General features: G+C 39.4%; 2 protein-coding genes across 5 annotated transcripts; one reads left to right on the top strand and one right to left on the bottom strand.

Annotated features, from left to right (window-relative positions):
• The first annotated feature begins 186 nt into the window (after positions 1 to 186).
• STARD6 (StAR related lipid transfer domain containing 6) lies at positions 187 to 18,855 on the top strand. Of its 4 annotated transcripts, none has more exons than XM_025422234.3 (10): positions 187 to 325; positions 1,109 to 1,192; positions 1,852 to 1,931; positions 2,040 to 2,131; positions 2,967 to 3,060; positions 3,253 to 3,302; positions 7,874 to 8,000; positions 11,436 to 11,553; positions 14,607 to 14,700; positions 18,442 to 18,855. In XM_025422234.3, the coding sequence occupies exons 5-10, from the start codon at positions 2,971 to 2,973 to the stop codon at positions 18,638 to 18,640; spliced, it is 678 nt and encodes a 225-aa protein (XP_025278019.1). In that variant the 5' UTR covers positions 187 to 325; positions 1,109 to 1,192; positions 1,852 to 1,931; positions 2,040 to 2,131; positions 2,967 to 2,970; the 3' UTR covers positions 18,641 to 18,855. The 4 variants fall into 4 exon arrangements, with proteins under 4 accessions (XP_025278019.1, XP_025278017.1, XP_035562236.1 ...); XM_035706343.2 differs by having other exon boundaries at positions 318 to 458; XM_025422232.3 differs by lacking the exons at positions 1,852 to 1,931; positions 2,040 to 2,131.
• LOC112644094 (thymosin beta-4) lies at positions 4,357 to 4,995 on the bottom strand. The gene has a single exon (XM_025422236.3). It carries the CDS (start codon positions 4,910 to 4,912, stop codon positions 4,778 to 4,780), a length of 135 nt encoding a protein of 44 aa, XP_025278021.1. The 5' UTR covers positions 4,913 to 4,995; the 3' UTR covers positions 4,357 to 4,777.
• Positions 18,856 to 19,066: the final 211 nt, after the last annotated feature.

Here is a 19,066-nt window from a genome sequence, read left to right on the forward strand (position 1 = left end):
TCCCGGGGCTGGCCGCCGGCCCCCCCCGCAGCAGGCGCGGGGCGCTAACAGTCCTGGGGGCCTCGGTTCCCGGGGCGGGATGGCCGGGCCGCGCCGGGCAGCGCAGAGGAAGGGACGCTCTCGGAGCAGGCGCGCAGACCCGGCCGCAGCCCGCGTGCACGGGGATACGGGGGGCGAGAACGCAGCCTCGCCGGGTGCGGATGCCAGGGGAGGATGCCGTCGCGGCGCCGGGCTCCGTTTCTCTCCCGCCGACCTTAGGGGCGAAGGCCACCTTGCCCGTCCCTCCCGCCGAGTGTGACCCGCTGCCCCGAGGCCCCACCACCAGGTAACCCCGCCGTCGGGGCTCCTTGCGCGACCCCCAAACCCATCCTCTCCTCGCTTCTCAGCGACCGAGAAAGTCCACAAGCTGCGAGGTGCAATGAACCGGTTCAATCCACCGCGCTTGTTGTGGTTTGAAGGTGAGTGCCAGGCCCGCAGGACTCGACCCTCTAGAGCCAATAGCGGTTCCAATAATTGGTGCCTTTTCTACAACAGCTAATATCAGGTAGGCCGCTGATGGGAAATAAAGCGCCGCGTCAAACACGCCGGGACGAGCACAGGCCAGGGACTGGTCAAGGACTCGTAATGGCAAGAGCTTAAAAAGTTAGGCATATTTATTTGTTGGTTTGTTTTTTAAAGATTTTATGTATTTATAAATGAGAGACACAGAGTCACAGGCAGAGGGAGAAGCAGGCTGGCTGGAGGGACCCAGATGCGGGACTCTACCCCAGGACCTTGGAATGACTCCCTGGGCCAAGGCAGATGCTCACCGGCTGAGCCACCCAGGCTTCCCACACATCTTTATTACCATTCCACCTGAATGTCTTCTTAACCCGTCCTTCTTTTTTTTATTTTTTTTTAAGATAATTTCTTAAAGGTCCTTTTCATAAACCCTACTATTAACATTTCTCTTATTGCCTTTTTCTCTCATCACGGTCGAGTATAGCAAGTGTTTCCTAATGAGGACATGAAGTGAAAGTAAAGGACGCTGAGAAAATTGGAAGGGCAATGATCAAATATGCTGACCTAATTCACGGGATCAAAATAATTCTACTCCGTTCCTTCACAGGTTAAGAGAGATGGAGAGCTCCACAAGGATTTGGAGAAGAGTCCCAATAATTATTAAAATCCTGGACTAGATCGATTAGGAAAGGTAAAGAAACCAAAAGTCGACTGGGTTAAAAGGAGTTGTAATGGTTTAGTAAAGCTTTTCATATAGAGATGTCAACTAGGCGTTATGCCTTGCTGGAGGACTAAACAAGAGAAAGCGGGTTTAGGAGCCAACCTAGGGCTTTAAGTGAGAGCCAGTTAAGACATAGTTCTGATAATTGAACTTTAAGGAGGTTTATTGAGGCAGCTCTTTGGGGAATTTTTTAAAAAGATTTTATTTATTTATTCATGAGAGACACAGAGGGAGAGGCAGACACAGGGAGAAGCAGGCTCCATGCAGGGAGCCCGACCGGGGACTCAATCCCGGGACTCCAGGATCAATCACATCCTGGGCTGAAGGCGCTAAACTGCTGAGCCACCCGGGCTGCCCTCTTTGGAGAATATTTTTAAAAAAGATAGATTTAAGTGTGTCATTTTGAGCAAAGAAACTAATGTTTCTGATCAAGAAGGGGTCCCACAGTTTCAGTCACTTTTGCATATATTAACTCATCTTTATAATGACCCCATGAGACGGATATTACTGTCCCCAATCTATTCAAAGGTTAAACAATTTATTCAAAATAATTTAGTTGGTGATGAGCAGCAAAGTTAGGATTTGAATCCAGCTGTCTGTTGTCACATTCCTTCCAACATACAATCCAGCTTCCTCTAAGGGAAAACTAGATAATGAGCCAAAGGACCAATGGGACTTCAGTTTCCTGAACTCATTCAGAACAGAAATAGTATCTTGCTCAGTTGCGTTTGCCACACCTCCATAGTACCTAATCCCTAATAAGGGGTTCAGTAAATATGTTCATATTGAATTGATTTGACCTTGATCCTGTCTGAAGAGGCAATGTTTCAACAAAGTCACCAATGAAGAGGAGTCTGTCATTCATTTGGGAAGAATATTACAAGCAGAGGGAACAGCAAGGATCCTGAGGTAGGAAGATGCTTAGTTGTATTTGAGGAACAGCCAGGTCAATATGATTGGAGCTGAGTGGAAGAGAAGACAGGTAAGAGTTGCCTTTGGAGAGGAAGCCAAAGGTCAGATTCTTTAGTGCCACTGCCGTCACTTAAAAAAGACTTAGTCCCAGGAACACTGGATCAACAGATTATGATGCTTTACAAGAGAAATAAAACATGATTAAGCGCTTAGAAATATTAATGATTTATTGAATGGCTATTACATGCCAGGTAATGGGATAGGACATTAAAGTGCATTATCTCATTTAATCTTCACATTAATTTTGCAGAGTTAGCTATTATCCAAGAAAATGGGAAAATGGAAATATTAAATAATGTGGTTCACAATTAGTGGCAGAGACAGGATTCAATCCAAAGCCTGCCTGCTCTTTGTACTATACCACATTTTCTCGTTTGAAATATAATGAATAAGGAATTCATGCATGTACGCACTTAGCAATTATTAAGTAAAAACTTAATAAAAAATTATTGTTCATTACTCTGTGTGAGACTGTAGAAATAGTCTTAAAATGTAATACAGCATTTTATTTTATTTTATTTTTTTTTAATTTTTATTTATTTATGATAGTCACACAGAGAGAGAGAGAGGCAGAGACAAAGGCAGAGGGAGAAGCAGGCTCCATGCACCGGGAGCCCGACGTGGGATTCGATCCCGGGTCTCCAGGATCGTGCCCTGGGCCAAAGGCAGGCGCTAAACCGCTGCGCCACTCAGGGATCCCTGTAATACAGCATTTTAAAATTGTTTTGTATGATTATATTCTTACCGGTTGTCTGTTTTTACAACTTTGCAGGTAAATGGACTATAAGGCACTTGCCCAAGAAACTGCACTAGAAATTTTAGGATACAATCAAGACACAACAGGCTGGAAAGTGGTTAAGACTTCAGTAAGAAAAAAAGTTAAATGTGTTTCAAGAATTTATTTCTTAATGAGAAGTTTTTCATTATAAAGACTTTTTAAAATATTTTCTTTTACGAACCAAATAATACATTTTTACTTTTTGTTTGTTTGTTTTTACTTTTCATTTTTTTCCATATCTGACAGCTAATTTATTTCTGGATTTTTATTCCCCTTTGAGAAAAAGATAACTGTTTCCAGCAAGGCTTCTAAAAAATTCCATGGAAATCTGTGAGTACAAGTTCCTTTTTATAGTTGTTTGAATTCAGTGGCATTGATGTATATAGAATTCAGTGCTGCTTCATTAGCTATAACATTGCTTGATAGTAATCAGGAAATAGAAATTAATTATAAAGTCTTATAAAGTCACTGGGTTGAAATGTGATATTAATAAATTAGAGCAATTGTGTACCATCTAATCATTTTCAAACTTGAAGACAATCAGGAAAAAAATCTTTCAAAAAAGAAATAATTACTACCTCAAGAGATAATTACTATAAAAGCAAATTGGTATTTTCTTGATAACACTAATATTTTGTGGCCTTTCAAACACTTAGCCTTTCCATTAAATGAACCACTAAAAAAATATTTTATTTCCCCCAATTTATTTCTCTTGCTGATATATATAATGTTTTCTGAAAGCTGCCTCTAAGGATATTTCTGAGGACCCTGTTTTTTCAAATACAACTACACTGAGGGTAATTGTGCTGACATTCTTAACCTTATTCTTAAGAGTTGTTCTTTCATTGCCCACAATATCATATTAATGCAAACAGATTATCATGTTATCGAAATCACATTCAATTTTTTTGGAGTCTACTCTCTCATCTACTTCATTTTGTATTTCTTGCTCTTTTATCATTTAACTAGAATTTACTTACCTTTTATCTCAATCCAGTTTTCTACTATAAGGTAAAACTGGCATGCTTTATCCTATTCATTTTAATAATTATCAGGAAGATGATCCCTGCCTTCATTATCTAAATAATTAATGACTCTAATAGCAGCACTTTCAAATATTGACTAAGAAGGGGAGTGGATAAAGTCAAGTCCAGTCATACTAGAGGAATAAGCTCTTGGATAAGCTTTTTGGTGCTTACAGATCAGACAAGTATAGACAGCAACCTATGCATCAAGGAAACTTTGGAAGTTATTTATTCATTCAATAATACTTGGATATTTGTATGCAAGGTGCTATGCCATGCCTAGAGCCATTCAGGGAATAGCCCCAATTGGGCTGTTTTAAAGCTTTATTGAGATTTTTTTTATCAGAGGCATTATACTCTTTTTTTTTTTTTTCACGTTTTAAAACTTTATTTGCATATTAAAAAAATTGTGCATTCCAATAATTAAAATCATTTGAACAAAAAAATGGCACTCTGATTAAACTGCATTTTAACAGCCTGCAAGATACCTTGGGCCAGCTTGGTTTTTTACTCTAGATCTCACTGTCCTCCCACCCAGCTTCTTCCTTCACCAACATGCAAGTTCTTTTCCTTCCCTGCCAGCCAGCCAGACAGGCAGATGGGAAAGGCAGGCGCCTTCGTTGTCAGTAGTTCTCCATTCTTTGATGTGAAAAGGGGCAGCACAGTCATTTAAACTTGATCCAACCGCTTTGCATCTTACAAAGTTAAACAGCTAAAAGAAGTAAAATAAGAAGGCAATGCTTGTGGAATGTACAGTGCATATTGGCGGCGCACGCCTCATTACGATTCGCCTGCTTGCTTCTCCTGTTCAATCGTTTCTTTCGAAGGCAGTGGATTTTTCTCTTGCGTTTCTGTCTTCTTCAATTTCGACTTATCGAATTTCTCAATCTCAGCCATATCGGGTTTGTCAGACATGGTTGCAGAGGAAGCGGAGCGCGGCGCACGAGCGAGCTGGAGAGAGGAGAGGGATCCGGTCTGCGCTGCGGTCGCTGCCGAATAGAGGCATTATACTCTTGCATGCAAAACTAAACAAACAAAAATTGGAACTTTCTGCACTCACATTTTAAGTGGGAAATTTATATGTACTATATAGTAGTTATTTATTAAAGTATGAAAATATCTTACCCCATGTCTTAGGGACTTAACATTTATTATCCTATGGAATCTGTGGGTCAGGAACCCAGATGTTGCTTAGCCTGGTGCCTCTGTCTCAAAGATTCTTACCAGGCTGCGATCAAGGTGTCAGCTGAGGCTTTGGTCTCAGCTAAAGGCAGCTCTGCTTCCAGGCTCACATACATGGTTGTTGGCTGGAAGCCTTCCTCAGCTCCTTGACATATGGACTGCTCCATAGGGCTACTCACAACATGACAGTTTGCGTACCTCACAGTGAGGTTCTGGGAGAGAACAAGAGAAGGAGCAAACCAGTCAGAAGCCAAAGCCTTTCTGCAACCTAATTCTGGAAGTGACCTCCCATAACTTTTGGAATATTCAGTTTATTAGAAGTGAATCAGTAGATCCAGCCCTGACTCACGGGAAGGGGAATCCACAAGTGTGAGTACCAGGAAGTGGATCACTGAGACCCATGGTAGAGACTACCTGTCACACACTGGTTTTGGAAAACTGTCTTTTAGCTAGTTTTTTTTTTTTTTTAAGATTTTATTTATTCATTCATGAGAGACACACACAGAAAGAGAGGCAGAGACACAGGCAGAGGGAGAAGCAGGCTCCATGCAGGGAGCCCGATGTGGGACTCGATCCCGGAACTCCAGGATCAGGCCCTGGGCTGAAGGCGGCGCTAAACCGCTGAGCCACCCGGGCTGCCCCAGTTCTTTTTTATAGTTGTGCTGTAGTCCAGTAAATATCAAACAGAGGTTTAAAATTAAGGTTAGTAAAAGGTAATAAAATTCAGTTTTGCATGCTTGTTTTCTCAAGCACAACTCAGTGATTCTTTTAAATTTGCCATGTTTGCTAATGCAAGGAGGGTATGACTGGAGCACTTTATATCTTTCAAAATACCTCTATTATTCTGTATTCCTTGTGGCAGATATTGAGGTTCCTACAAAGGAAGGTAGTCTGAACATGTTGGTCAGGTTTGTCTGCATCAGTCAAAAGTTTACTTCCCCTGGCCTGGAGTGAGAGGAAAGTGAGGTTGCAATCAAATCATGGGGAAAATCTAGGGAAGCTTAAAACTTTTCCAGTACATCAAAGGAAGCTTCACATTTTATTTAAATTGTAAATATGAGAAACATATGCATATGAATTAGAATGTGCAACAGAGTGTAAGCATTACAGGCTTTGGGAATATATAGCATGGTCCAGTGCTAATTGGCAAAGTAGTATCTGGGAGAAATGTAATCCCTCAAAATGCCTTGAGGTGGGAAATGGGTTGCATTATCAAATAAATTTTTCTTTTCTTTTCCTTTCTTTTCTTTTTTTTTTTTTAAGATTTTACTTATTTGAAAGAGAGAAAGAGAACGTGCATGAGTATAAGCAGGGGGAGAAGCAGAGGGAGAGAGAAAGGGAGAAGTAGACTCCCCGCTGAGTAGGGAGCTGATACAGGGCTCCATCCCAGCACCCTGAGATCATGACCTGAGCTGAAATCAATAGTTGCTTACCCGACTGAGCCAAACAGGTGCCCCTCAGATAAGTTTTTCAAAATACTCCAGACTGTATTCTCTTGCAGAAATTCCCTCTAAGGTCTGAGAAATCCTAGAGTAAAAAAAAACTAATGTTAAGTCAAACTTTTCCAAATGTTTTTGAACAGGAATATGCCTCTGAAATACTGGCCTGGATAATAGATTACTGACCAAATCAGTTTTGGATTTTTTAAAAAAATTTTATTTATTCATGAGAGACACAGAGAGAGGCAGAGACACAAACAGAGGGAGAAGCAGGCTCCCTGAGGGGAGCCGGATGTGGGACTCGATCCTGGGACTCTGGGATCACGCCAGAGCCAAAGGCATACGCTCAACTGCTGAGCCATCCAGGTGCCCCTAAATCCAGTTTTCTCACACCTAATATCAGTGATGGACAAACACAAAGGTCAGTTAGTTGCCCAAATCCTGACATGTGAAAAATGAATGAAATTCAAAAGTCATGGTTTATGAATAAGGTTAAGTTGTAATACAGACATGCCCATTCCTCGTATATTGTCTATGGCTGCTTTACTGCAAAGTTAATAGTTGCAACATAGATGATGGTCACCTGCAAAGCCTAAATTATATACTATCTGGTGTGAAAAAATTGCTGGCTACTGCTTTAGACCACATCACATCCTTAAATTAAGAATTGGGGCTACAAGGGTTGCCTGAATGGCTCAGCAGTTGAGCATCTGCCTTCAGCTCAGGGTGTGATCCTGGGGTCCCACATCGGGCTCCCTGCAAGAAGCCTGCTTCTCCCCCTCTGCCTGTGTCTCTGCCTTTCTGTGTGTGTGTGTGTGTGTGTGTCTCTTATGAGTAAATAAATAAAATCTTTTAAAAAATGAAAGACTTGGGGCTATAAGATACTGTATGTGTAACTGTACAAACGTCTCATCAGTTGCGTTTGGCTTATGATAAATACCACAGGTTAATATTTATGAAAAAGATTTTAGAAAATCTCTAAAAGAAGGTAGTAGCCCTTCTAAAAAAGACAACTATAAAACACTATAGATTTGTAGAAAAATACATTTTGAAATAACTTACATTATTTAATGCTTATTTAAATAAACCTGGCTAATTGCAATTGAATATTAGTGTTTTGAATTGCTGATACTACTTACAAGTGTTTTTTCCTGTTATTTGCTAAATTAGCCTACTTTATACTATGATAGCATCGTATTTTGAGCTTAGGCTAAACATGTTAAATTTTGAATTTTCTCTGTTTTGTTAACTATAGATATCGTGTTGAAGGAGTGATTCCAGAATCGACAACTAACCTATCTGATTTCCTCTACAAACCTGAAAACAGAGTTACATGGGATAAAGCATTAAAAGTGTACAATATGGTACACAGGATTGATTCGGTAATTTATTGTTTGATACTAGACTCTTGCTGTATCAATGTATTTTAGTTTTATTAGTGATTTGAGTATGTTAACTTATATGATGTAGACACTTCATATTTTATAGACTCGAATTGAAATCTTTATAAAAGTTTTAAAACTTCCCTCATTATTAATCAAAAGTTTAATGCCAATTAGCCTGATTCTGTTGTAAAGGCTTAGCACATTCTGAATCTAGCCAGCTCTTGCAGATGTGTCTTTAGTCTTGAAGGGAGTTATTGTATTCACCTCCCCCATTAGGTGGAAGAAAAAGATTAAGCATGCCTTCTTTTTTTTTTTTTTTTTAAGCATGCCTTCTTTGATGGGAAGTCAGTAGATTTACATTAGATACATTAGATAATAAGAGCAACGCAGACACATACTGTAAAGACTCAAGAGCAAACAGCATGTAATTTTTTTTAAAGATTTTATTTATTCATGAGAGACACACAGAGAGAGGCAGAGACACAGGCGGAGGGAGAAGCAGGGAGCCCGATGTGGGACTTGATCCCGGGACTCCAGGTTCATGTCCTGAGCCAAAGGCAGATGCTTAACCACTGAGCCACTCAAAGATCCCTCAATAAACTGTTTTTAAAAATTGAGTCATATAGCAAACCTTTATGATTTTCACAAACAGTTGCATTTGTAAAATTTCAGGTCACTGGGTCTTTGGTTCTTTGTGTCTCCAAGCCACATTCCACACGTGAAAACAATGTCCCACATATCTGCCATCACATTATCATTTAGTTAGAACTCTGTAGGTTACCTTTACCTCCTTTTATTAAATTTATTTGTTTTATTTATTTATTTATTTTATTTTATTTATTTTTATTATTTATTTATTTATTTTAAAGATTTTATTTATTCATGAGGATACAGAGAGAGAGAGAGAGAGGCAGAGACACAGGCAGAGGGAGAAGCAGGCTCCATGCAGGGAGCCCGATGTGGGACTCGATCCCAGGACTCCAGGATCACGCCCTGGGCTGAAGGTGGCACTAAACTGCTGTGCCACCCCAGGCTGCCCCTAAATTGATTTTAAAGCTTGGGAGTGAGGAGAGGTTGTGGAAAAGCCCAGGAAGGTAAATATTCCGTTTTGTAGAGCAGTCCTGAAGTTCCTATGCACAAGAAACACCTGTCCATTACCCTCCTGGGATTTAAACTTCCAGTTTGAGAAACATAGTCCATCATGAATGAAATTCAAACACTGGACTGTTCCCCTCATGACTCTGTGATACTAACTACACAGTTCCATTCATACTTCATACATGTCTGCTGTTGCTGCAAGTCAACTTTAATAATGGAAAGAATACTAGATTTGGCATCAAAAAACCTTAACAGATTCAGAGAAATTATGTGATTTGCCCAACGTCACTACAGCCAATATGTGGTAGAGCCATGACTTCATGCTTGATCTCCTGATTCCAAATTCTGTGCTTTTTCCAATATACTACATTACCTCTGAGTAGCATTGCAGCCTAAGAATTATTTTACCTTCCTATGAATTTCATAATATGCATCTCTGGGCATGTATTTTACTGACTCATTTACCCCCACTAATGAGGGAGGGAGGGGGGCAGCCGGGGTGGCTCAGCAGTTTAGTGCTGCTTTCAGCCCAGGGCCTGATCCTGGGGATCCAGGATCGAGTCCCACATCGGGCTCCCTGCATGGAGCCTGCTTCTCCCTCTGCCTGTGTCTCTGCCTCTCTCTCTCTCTCGAAAAAAAATAAATAAAATCTAAAAAAATAAAAAAAAATGAGGGCGGGAGAGATTCCTGCTCTGGGGTTATGGGGGTGATCAAACATAGGACGTCTGACACTAGGCAAGTGAGGTCAGCAGTTCGGTAATCATCGTCATAACCCAGGAGACAGCCCTTCGACTTACATGGGCCTTTGTGAAGCGGAGCACGCGGTGCCGGATGGTGAGCCACGTTTCAACCAAAGACCACAGGAGAAATTGAAACAGAGAAGTGCGTTGGTCACCAGTCCCGGAAGGCGTCACAGCCTGCTTCCAGGAGCCCCCGCCGGGGAGGGGGGGGGGGGCACGGGAGCCGGAGCCCGGGCCATGGTCGGTGCCTGCAGGTGCAGCGCTCTGGGAATCCTGGGTCAGGCCGGATCCCAACTAGGAGGGCGGGTCATTCTGTAAAGTGCAGGCGCCACCGTCAGGGAGCCCCGAGGGGAAGGCCGGAGGCGGGGAGGTTCCCTCGGGAGCTGACCCTCGCTTGTGACTCGGTGGCGACTTGTAAGGCACATGCTTAGCTCCCCGTGAGTGGCCCCAAAGCGGATGCTGGGGCAGCAGTGCCGAGGGGTAGCGTGCAGGCTCAGCGCTCCAGGTCACGCCGTGCCACGCAGTGTGGCCTGGGAGTTGCACCCAGGCCCGGAGTGGATAGTCAGGGGTTGTTCAAGACCGACTTTGTAGTACCCAGAGGTTGGCCTGACCCGACTCCTACAGGAGGCTGTGCTTGGTTGTTGGAATAGTTTTGCAGCCCAGCGGGGCACAGGTGGGAAGTGGCCTGATCCTGCTGCTCAGGAGTGCGGTTTGGCTTAGGGCCCTCACCTGGAGGACAGATGGAGAGAGTAACTTGCAGCTGGGCCAGTCAAGACTCTCCTGATTTCAGCAGATGTCCAGGCAGCACCAAACACCAGTCTTTAACTTTAGGCCTTACCCCACGGGTGCTAAACCAATATATTCTTTAGAATATATTACCTGGCCGATGTGGACTGGGAGGAATAGTTCTGTCCTGGGAATCAGGAACATGGGTTTAGTTCTGTCCTTATCTCCAGTTTTGCATGTGATTTAATCTGTTAGGCTTCAATTTCTTCATCTAAAAATTTAAAGGGTAGGGCAGCCCGGGTGGCTCAGCGGTTTAGCGCCGCCTTCAGTCCAGGGTGTGACCCCGGAGACCCGGGATCGAGTCCTACGTCGGGCTCCCTGCATGGAGCCTGCTTCTCCCTCTGCCTGTGTCTCTGCCTCTCTATCTCTCTCTCTCTCTCTGTCTTTCATGAATAAATAAATTTTAAAAAAATCTTTAAAAAAATAAATAAAAATTTAAAGAGTAGATGATAACAAGATTCCATTCTGAATTTTCTGCACTTACATTAATGCTTTACCAGGTACATGATTTGCAAATGACTTTCTCCCCTTGTAGCATGGCCTTTTTATTTATAGTTTCCTTTGCTGCGCAGAGCTTTTTAGTTTGAAGTAGTCCCACTTGTTCACTTTTGCTTTTGTTACCTTGCACTTATAGATACAGTGTTCCTCTAACAGTGAAAATGCAAGCTGATTTGATAAGCTCTTATGATTTCAAAGCCCTGCTTTTTCCAAAAAGTAGCTAACCGTACTCAGTGAAATGCTTTGTGAAGTGATACGAAGACTAGATATTAAGTAACTGCTGCAATCTTTATGGTTTGATTTGTTGCAGGACACATGCATATGTCATACCATCACACAAAGCTTTGCCATGGGCTCAATCTCCCCCCGGGACTTTGTCGACTTAGTGTACTTCAAGCGCTGTGAAGGGAATATGGATATTATCAGTTGTAAGTTGGAACAATTTACCCACATTTTGGAATTCTTAGGAGTCATTAATAAATGTGTTTTCCTTTAACTCACAGTTTGGAAGATACCGTGTGTGTTCAATTAATTTTTTATTTTTATTTATTTATTTATTTTTTACTGAGACCAGTAAATATATGTATAGTATAGACAAAGAAGCCTGACATTTTACCCAACTCCGGAGGTGCCATTAACATCAGTAAATAATTATGGTATCTCTTGGCCTTCTTGCAGCTTATAGCATGCAGGACTAGGTATAGATGGGTGCTTATAAACTAAAACTTCACAGCATATACATCTTATATGTATATGATATATAGTTAATCTAGACACAAAGTTAATCTTTGGATACATAATATTATACTTGAATTGTGTAGAATGGGCATATCCAGTAAGGTAAAATTCCTGAAGAAATTTTCTTTAGACAAGTCTTTACATAAATGTGCTTATATTTATTTTTTTAAAGATTTTATTTATTAATGAGAGAGAGAGAGAGAGAGAGGCAGAGACACAGGCAGAGGGAGAAGCAGGCTCCATGCAGGGAGCCCGATGTGGGACTTGATCCCAGGTCTCCCAGGATCACAACCTGGGCTGAAGGTGGAGCTAAACCGCTGAGCCACCCGGGCTGTCCCTTATATTTCTTTCAGAAATTGGAGGTTTTGTTATATCCTTAGCCCTCCCAAAAATATGTCACTCTATAAAATGCAAACAGGTGATCATTTCCTAACTTGCTTCGTTCACTTAAAACATACCAGTTCATACCACAAAGATCTTTGGACTCACATAGATGAAGGAACTTCTGGTGAAGGGACTTTGGTAGGACAGTGGCCTAGAGCCGTTTTTCTCCAGATTTCAATTTAATCTCACCATTCCTATCTGAATAGCTTTATCTATTGTAAACTGCTTGGACAGTTTAAACTGGATAGGACAGTTAAGTGCTGTTAATTATTTTCCAGCATGGTTTCCGTTGCTCTGCTATGTCCGTAGGACTCTAAGGCTCAGAGTCCAGACGCGTCATCGTCCTGCTAACAGCCCTCACTCGAACACAGTGTATTGCAGCGTGTGCCGCTAAGGCCTGAGATTCGTCCCTTCCCTGTAGCTGTCTCTTGTAGGTTCATACAGTTGTCACTGAGCTGTCTCCTTCTTAAATGAGAGCACATAAATTTTATTCACTGCCTCCAGCACAAAATACTGGGTGACTGCATTCGAGATCTGTTGTTTTCTGTATTTTGAAGCAGACCATTTTAATCTCCTTTTTAGCCATCAGAGGGAAGGTAAAGAATTATGGAAGTTACAGTCAACAAATAGTAGTAGTACTCAATCATCTGGTGTTCGATACTAAATCTGCCTTAAGCAATTTTCTTAAATGAATTTTTGATGAATACTAGGTTTTCTTAATGTTCCATTTGTTGTTGTTTAACTTATTGTGCAGCTTGTTTTAAGCTAAATATTTTGTGTGCATTATTTCACCAGTGAGGAAACTAAGTGATACAGTTATATGGCTAATTAGCACCTGAACCAGAATTAAAACTCAAGTCTTCTGACTTTCAAAATCTGTGCTGTCATCCCACATGCCTCACAAAAGACCCATACTAGTTTGTGATATAACAAAAAAAAAAGTTTTAAAGAAAGACAAGGATAATCTCCATATTTTAAACAGAGACAAAATATATTAATATCACCTCTGGCCGTACTTTTATGCCAACACAACAGGCTCTGATAAGGTGATGAACAGGTCATGAATATGGAAAATGCATTCAGTCACATTTGTCTGTTAAGCTGTTCCTAAGCCAGTGTTTGACATTGCATTTCCCATAGAATTGACTGCTTATGTTAAAATCATACAGGAAAATCGATCTTTTCTGACAAGAGCAGGAATCAGTTGCACAAAAAACAAATATATATATATATGTATATATATATTTTAAGATTTTATTTATTTACTCACGAGAGACACAGGCAGAGGGAGAAGCAGGCTCCACGCAGGGAGCCCAATGCAGGACTCGATCTCAGGACCCCCGGGGTCAGGCCCTGGGCTGAAGGTGGTGCTAAACTGCTGAGCTACCTGGGCTGTCCCACAAATATATTTTTAAAAATATTTTTAGAAAGTGTCTATATAATTATCACAAACTTAATCATAAATCAGCTCCCTTTTACATTTACATACAATATAGTTATGCTACATAATTGCTAAAACATACTCTACTGACTTTTAATTATACTTTGAATTAGCTACAGGCAGAAAGAGCATTTTTTAAAAGATGTATTTATTTACTTTAGAAGAAGAGTGAGTGAGTGCAGGTGGAAGCCGGCAGAGATAATCCCAAGCCAGCTCCACACTGGGCATGGAGCCTGACCCAGGGCTGGATCCCAGCACCTTGAGATCAGGACCTGAGCCGAAACCAACAGTCTGATACTTATCCGACTGAACCACCCAGGTGCCCCTGCAGAAAAGAGCATTTGAACTATCTTCGTTAATAGACCAAATAATCATATCAAATATTTTATTTAAAAAATGATTAACATGTTGTATATAAATGTTGAATCACTTATATTATACACCTGAAACTAATATTCCACTGTATGTTAAGCAACTGGAATTCAAATAAAAACTTAAAAAATAAGTAGATTTAAAAGGATCTAACCCTAAATAATAAATAAATAGATCACTATTAACCAAAAAACATCTACAAACCCACTATCCTAACAGAATAGTCTTTTCCTTTGTGATTTCTTCTTTTGCTTCAAATCTCAGAAAGTAATTAAATGATACTTTTTGTTTTATGTAAAGGGTAATAGCATCTTTAGAGATACTAACAGGAGAAAATTTGAGAGGACGATAGTGCTCATACTGGCATATTCACAATTTTGATCTGTGTACATATGAATATGTACAAACATACACACATATAAAATTAATATCAGTGCCGAAAATAAATGCTATCGCATACAATTTTAAAAATATGCTACTTAAAATAAAACTTTTCATCTTTGTGGAACAGGCTTCATTAAAACTTTTTTTTTTAAAATCACTTAGCTAACAGTGTGGATTTTCCAGCATATCCTCCATCTTCAAATTATGTCCGTGGTTATAACCATGCTTGTGGCTATATATGTTCTCCTCTGCAAGAGTAAGTGTTACTTGCATTTATTTATTTTATTTTAACAAGTTTTTCAGTTCAGTTTGTGATTTCTTAACTAAAGGATTCCTAATTCGTTGGTAGAAGTGTGTGCCAGCATATTCTGTTAGGAAAAAATTGCCCCTAAGTGCAATTAAAAAATAAATTTTATAAGTATTTTAATAATCAGAATAGATAATTCCCTATAAAGTATAATTGGAGGTCTCTGGGACTAGTCACACATACACATTCCCTTCTGTCCCCTCACTCCCAGTTAACCTTAACCTGATGCTTTATATTTCCCCATTAGAGTTACTTCTGTGAATTTTAAGGAATTTTTGTAAATTAAAAAATAAATAGAATTATAATACACTCACATTTATCAGTAATGAATGCTTTACCTCAAATGAATTCTTTCCAGTGGACTACCTACAAATACCTGCAGAATGAGACCTACAGTAGGTAATTTGAAAAGAGCTAGAGAAATCAAAGGTGTCACTGCCTATAGGTAGGTGAGCAGCCTAGGGATGGATGGTAACATAAAATATACACATTTTGTGAATGGATGTACATTAATTCAATGTATATCATTTCACAAATTCCTTAAGTTTGAGTTTTTGTTAAATGATTTCATACAAGTAAAAGATACTGGCACATAAAAACATGTAAAATTTTATATTGGCCAGATATAAACCTCTCAATAGAAGGAAAAAAAATAAAACATGAGAAGAAAGTCAAAATAAAATTACATTATAGACTGTATTCTTAATATTTTCTTTACTGAATTAGAGAACTGAAAGAAATTCACAATTATGTACATTAATAGACAGGATCATCGGTGCAGATGGTGATGATGGTGATGCATGGTCTTTCCTCCCACGTGTTAACTTTGAAACTATGGTCAAGACTTTATTCTCCACAGCAGAAGAAAACAAAACAGGGGAAGGATTCCTGCTTCAGATCAGTTGCATAAATCAACAGCTGGGAAGGACTGTAGTTGAGAAGCTACACACTCTGATCCATGCTTCACAGGCTGAGTCCCCTTCTTGCATCTTGTCAACTTTCCCTTTCCGCTACGAGAAACGTGGGACAAAAGCTCTGATCTAGATATCCCATCTAGGGTGCGAGCTCTGCCTAGCATCCTGTCAGAGGAAAAGATACAGCCTCATTCATAGACTCAGGGAAAGGTACTGACAAAAAAGTGATTCCTTTGTACCTTCTCTTTTCATGCAGCACAACATTTTGGGCAGCCCACATTTGTAAATGTCATGTAGTAAGCTTATAAAACTTATAAGTAGTAAAGGTGCTCTCTAGTAAATACTGGAAAGGTTTCCTTAAGCATGTAAAGCCCTAGCAAACTCAAATAGAGATTTAAGACCTTTCCAGCAGCTAGTGAATATTCTCAAACTAGCCACTGGGACACTATGAAAATAGTCTAAACTCTCCATAGACAAGAGTAGAAGAAAATGGACACTCAGTGGTGTGTTGAAGCAGTGGTCTCCATACCCCTCCAAAAGAATTTTTTAAAACTGTACTCCACCTTGCACATTTTTAAGTTATTAAAATTTTCATAGGATTAAATAGGGTGCAATTTTTAGCACTCTAAATATTGACACTCTAAAAAAAAGTGTTATATAATTCATAAACATATCCAATAAATTCTAGATACCATAATTGGAAACCTATTATAACTATCAGCTTCAAAATACATACAACCTTTAACAGTCAGAAATTTACATCATCGATTTTCTCATTGCTCCCACACTCTTACTTTTTCTCCCTCACATAATTTAATCCTAATAGAATATATTTTATATTTGGATTATTTTATTCTTTTACTAATCACCCTGTCATTCTTCTTTGCAAAAATAAGTGTTTAATTTTAAAAATCCATTTTCTTTGTGATCTTAAGTATCTAAATGTCACAAAATATATGTGTACTACATTATTATTACATGATCAAAATAAAAAATATATTACCAGATGTTACATTACTATTAAATATAAAAACAAACTTATTGAAAACACCTTTTATTATTAGCAAAACTTAGGTAGCACTTAACTTGGTTCTAGGCACTATATAAACAGTTTACATATATTGATTCATTTGGTCGTCCCAACAGCCCCATGAAGTGTAGGTAGTACTACTGTCTTTTTGCAGAAACGAAAATGGAAGTCCAGAAAGACTAAGTAATTTTTTCAAGGTTGAACATAGGTAATAGCAAAGCTCAGCTTCAAACCATTCCAGAGTCCATTCTTCTAACAATTACAACTAATTTAACTGTAATTGGTAATACTGATAAAATGAGATTGTACTTACTATTGTTCACTCTTCTGCATTTTTATGAATGTAAGCACTCAAAAGGTTTGTTTATATAAGTGCGCTAAAATGAAAAGAGTATAATTCCAGGACTGTCATTAAATGTCTTGAAATTCTTTTGTGTTGTATACCATAAATTACATAACAATCTAGAGTCAAATACTATTTTTAATGACTTATCAGCTGACAACTAAGTTAGAACCTTAAATGTTATTGAAAGCAAAGAATTGACAACATGACTTGGTAAGAATTTATTATCCAGTCATTAGTCATTCACTTTCTCAATTCACTTCCGATAGATCAGATTTTCCCTTTGGCATCTCAGAGATTTTTATATGCCAGAGTAAAGCACCGTAGTATCATTTGGTGCTATTCAGGGAAGATGACAGGTATACCTTTGTTCTGTAAAGCAACAGAAGGATGATATGAACAGGCTGGTGGGAAAGGAGGAGCCTTCATCTCCATCAGAGACAGTCTCAGATCAATGTAGGGAAAAGGAAATTAGAGATTTGAAAATTCATTCCCTTAAGTGTTATTCATCCTCGCATACCCTTTGGAAAGTCTTCACATACTCCAGTTTGAAGATTACTGAGTTAGAATATAAAATACTAGTCTTCCTAATGTCATTTGGAAAGAACATTGCAAAATGTTAAATGCACAAAACCTTTGACCTAGAAATTTCATGTACTTGTAGAAGTGCATATGTATACATTACAAAGACGTTTTAGTGCAGCTTTATAGTGGTAAAAAGAGAAATAATCAAAATGATAGTCAATAAAGGATTGGTTACATAGACGAATACTATATGCAGTCATGAAAAACAATTAAGCAGATATGTATGTATCAACAGAAAAAAGTGCTTGATACCTACTAAGAGGGAAAATAAAACTAGTTGCAGAAAAGTAGGTCATTTTTGTAGGGAAAATAAAACTAGTTACAGAAAAGTAGGTCATTTTTGTAAAGACAGAAGTCTGTACATTGTGTATATACGTGGGGTAGGTATCCACATCCGCACATACGCATGCTGTCTTCCTGTATACACAGACAGTAGTCTAAGAAGATGCAGCAAAAGGTTCAGTGATGATCTCTGGAGAACAGAATAAGGAGAATAATTATGAAAATTGTTTAAATTTTTATAAGCATACATTAATTTTGTGATTTAAAAGTTAAGATGACAAAAAGGAAAAGCTGACTGAAGACTTAACAGATTGTCTGGCTACTTAATATTTTTATGTACGATGTTTATGAGTGCAAACCACTCGGTCCCTTTTTTGTGCCCTTCCCTCCTCCCTCCTCAGTAACTGTTCTGTCATAAGCACTAAGGAGGGAATCCATGGTAAACGAGACAGGAATCCCGGTATCTATAAACTTAGAAGTTCAGTGGACAAATTTTAAAAATCTTTATATTTTTTTAACTCTTCCTTTGTTTACAGGAACCCAGCACATTCCAAACTAGTGATGTTTATTCAGACAGAAATGAGAGGAAAATTGTCCCCATCCATAATTGAAGCAACCATGCCTTCCAACTTGGTAAGCTTCATCCTCAATGCAAAGGACGGAATAAAGGCACTGAGAAGTCCATCGGGATGCGGACACCATCAGGGTGGTCACTCATCGTTCCTAAAGAATTAAGGCCGTAGAAAGCATGTGTGGCAATGACTGCGGTTTACTTCCAAGTCAGTATGCATAAATACTGTTACACTATTCTAGGCAATATCCTTGTACACATTACTGAAGGCACTTTGTGAAAATAAGAACTCATAGTTGTACAAGAGAACAGCATTAAATATAGCTTTTAATCTCATATAAGAATGATGTTAATAACAAATGTTCTTAATGCACTTTAATCTGTTGCTTTTTTCCCCTGGAAAATGCTCTGTAAAAGAATCAGTAAGAAAAAATATGCAGTCAGAAGTCAGCATTAATTAAAAATTAAAATATGGGATCCCTGGGTGGCGCAGCGGTTTAGCGCCTGCCTTTGGCCCAGGGCGCGATCCTGGAGACCCAGAATCGAATCCCACGTTGGGCTCCCGGTGCATGGAGCCTGCTTCTCCCTCT

This window comes from Canis lupus, chromosome 1 (assembly GCF_003254725.2).
Source record: "Canis lupus dingo isolate Sandy chromosome 1, ASM325472v2, whole genome shotgun sequence".
Lineage (NCBI taxonomy): Eukaryota > Metazoa > Chordata > Mammalia > Carnivora > Canidae > Canis > Canis lupus.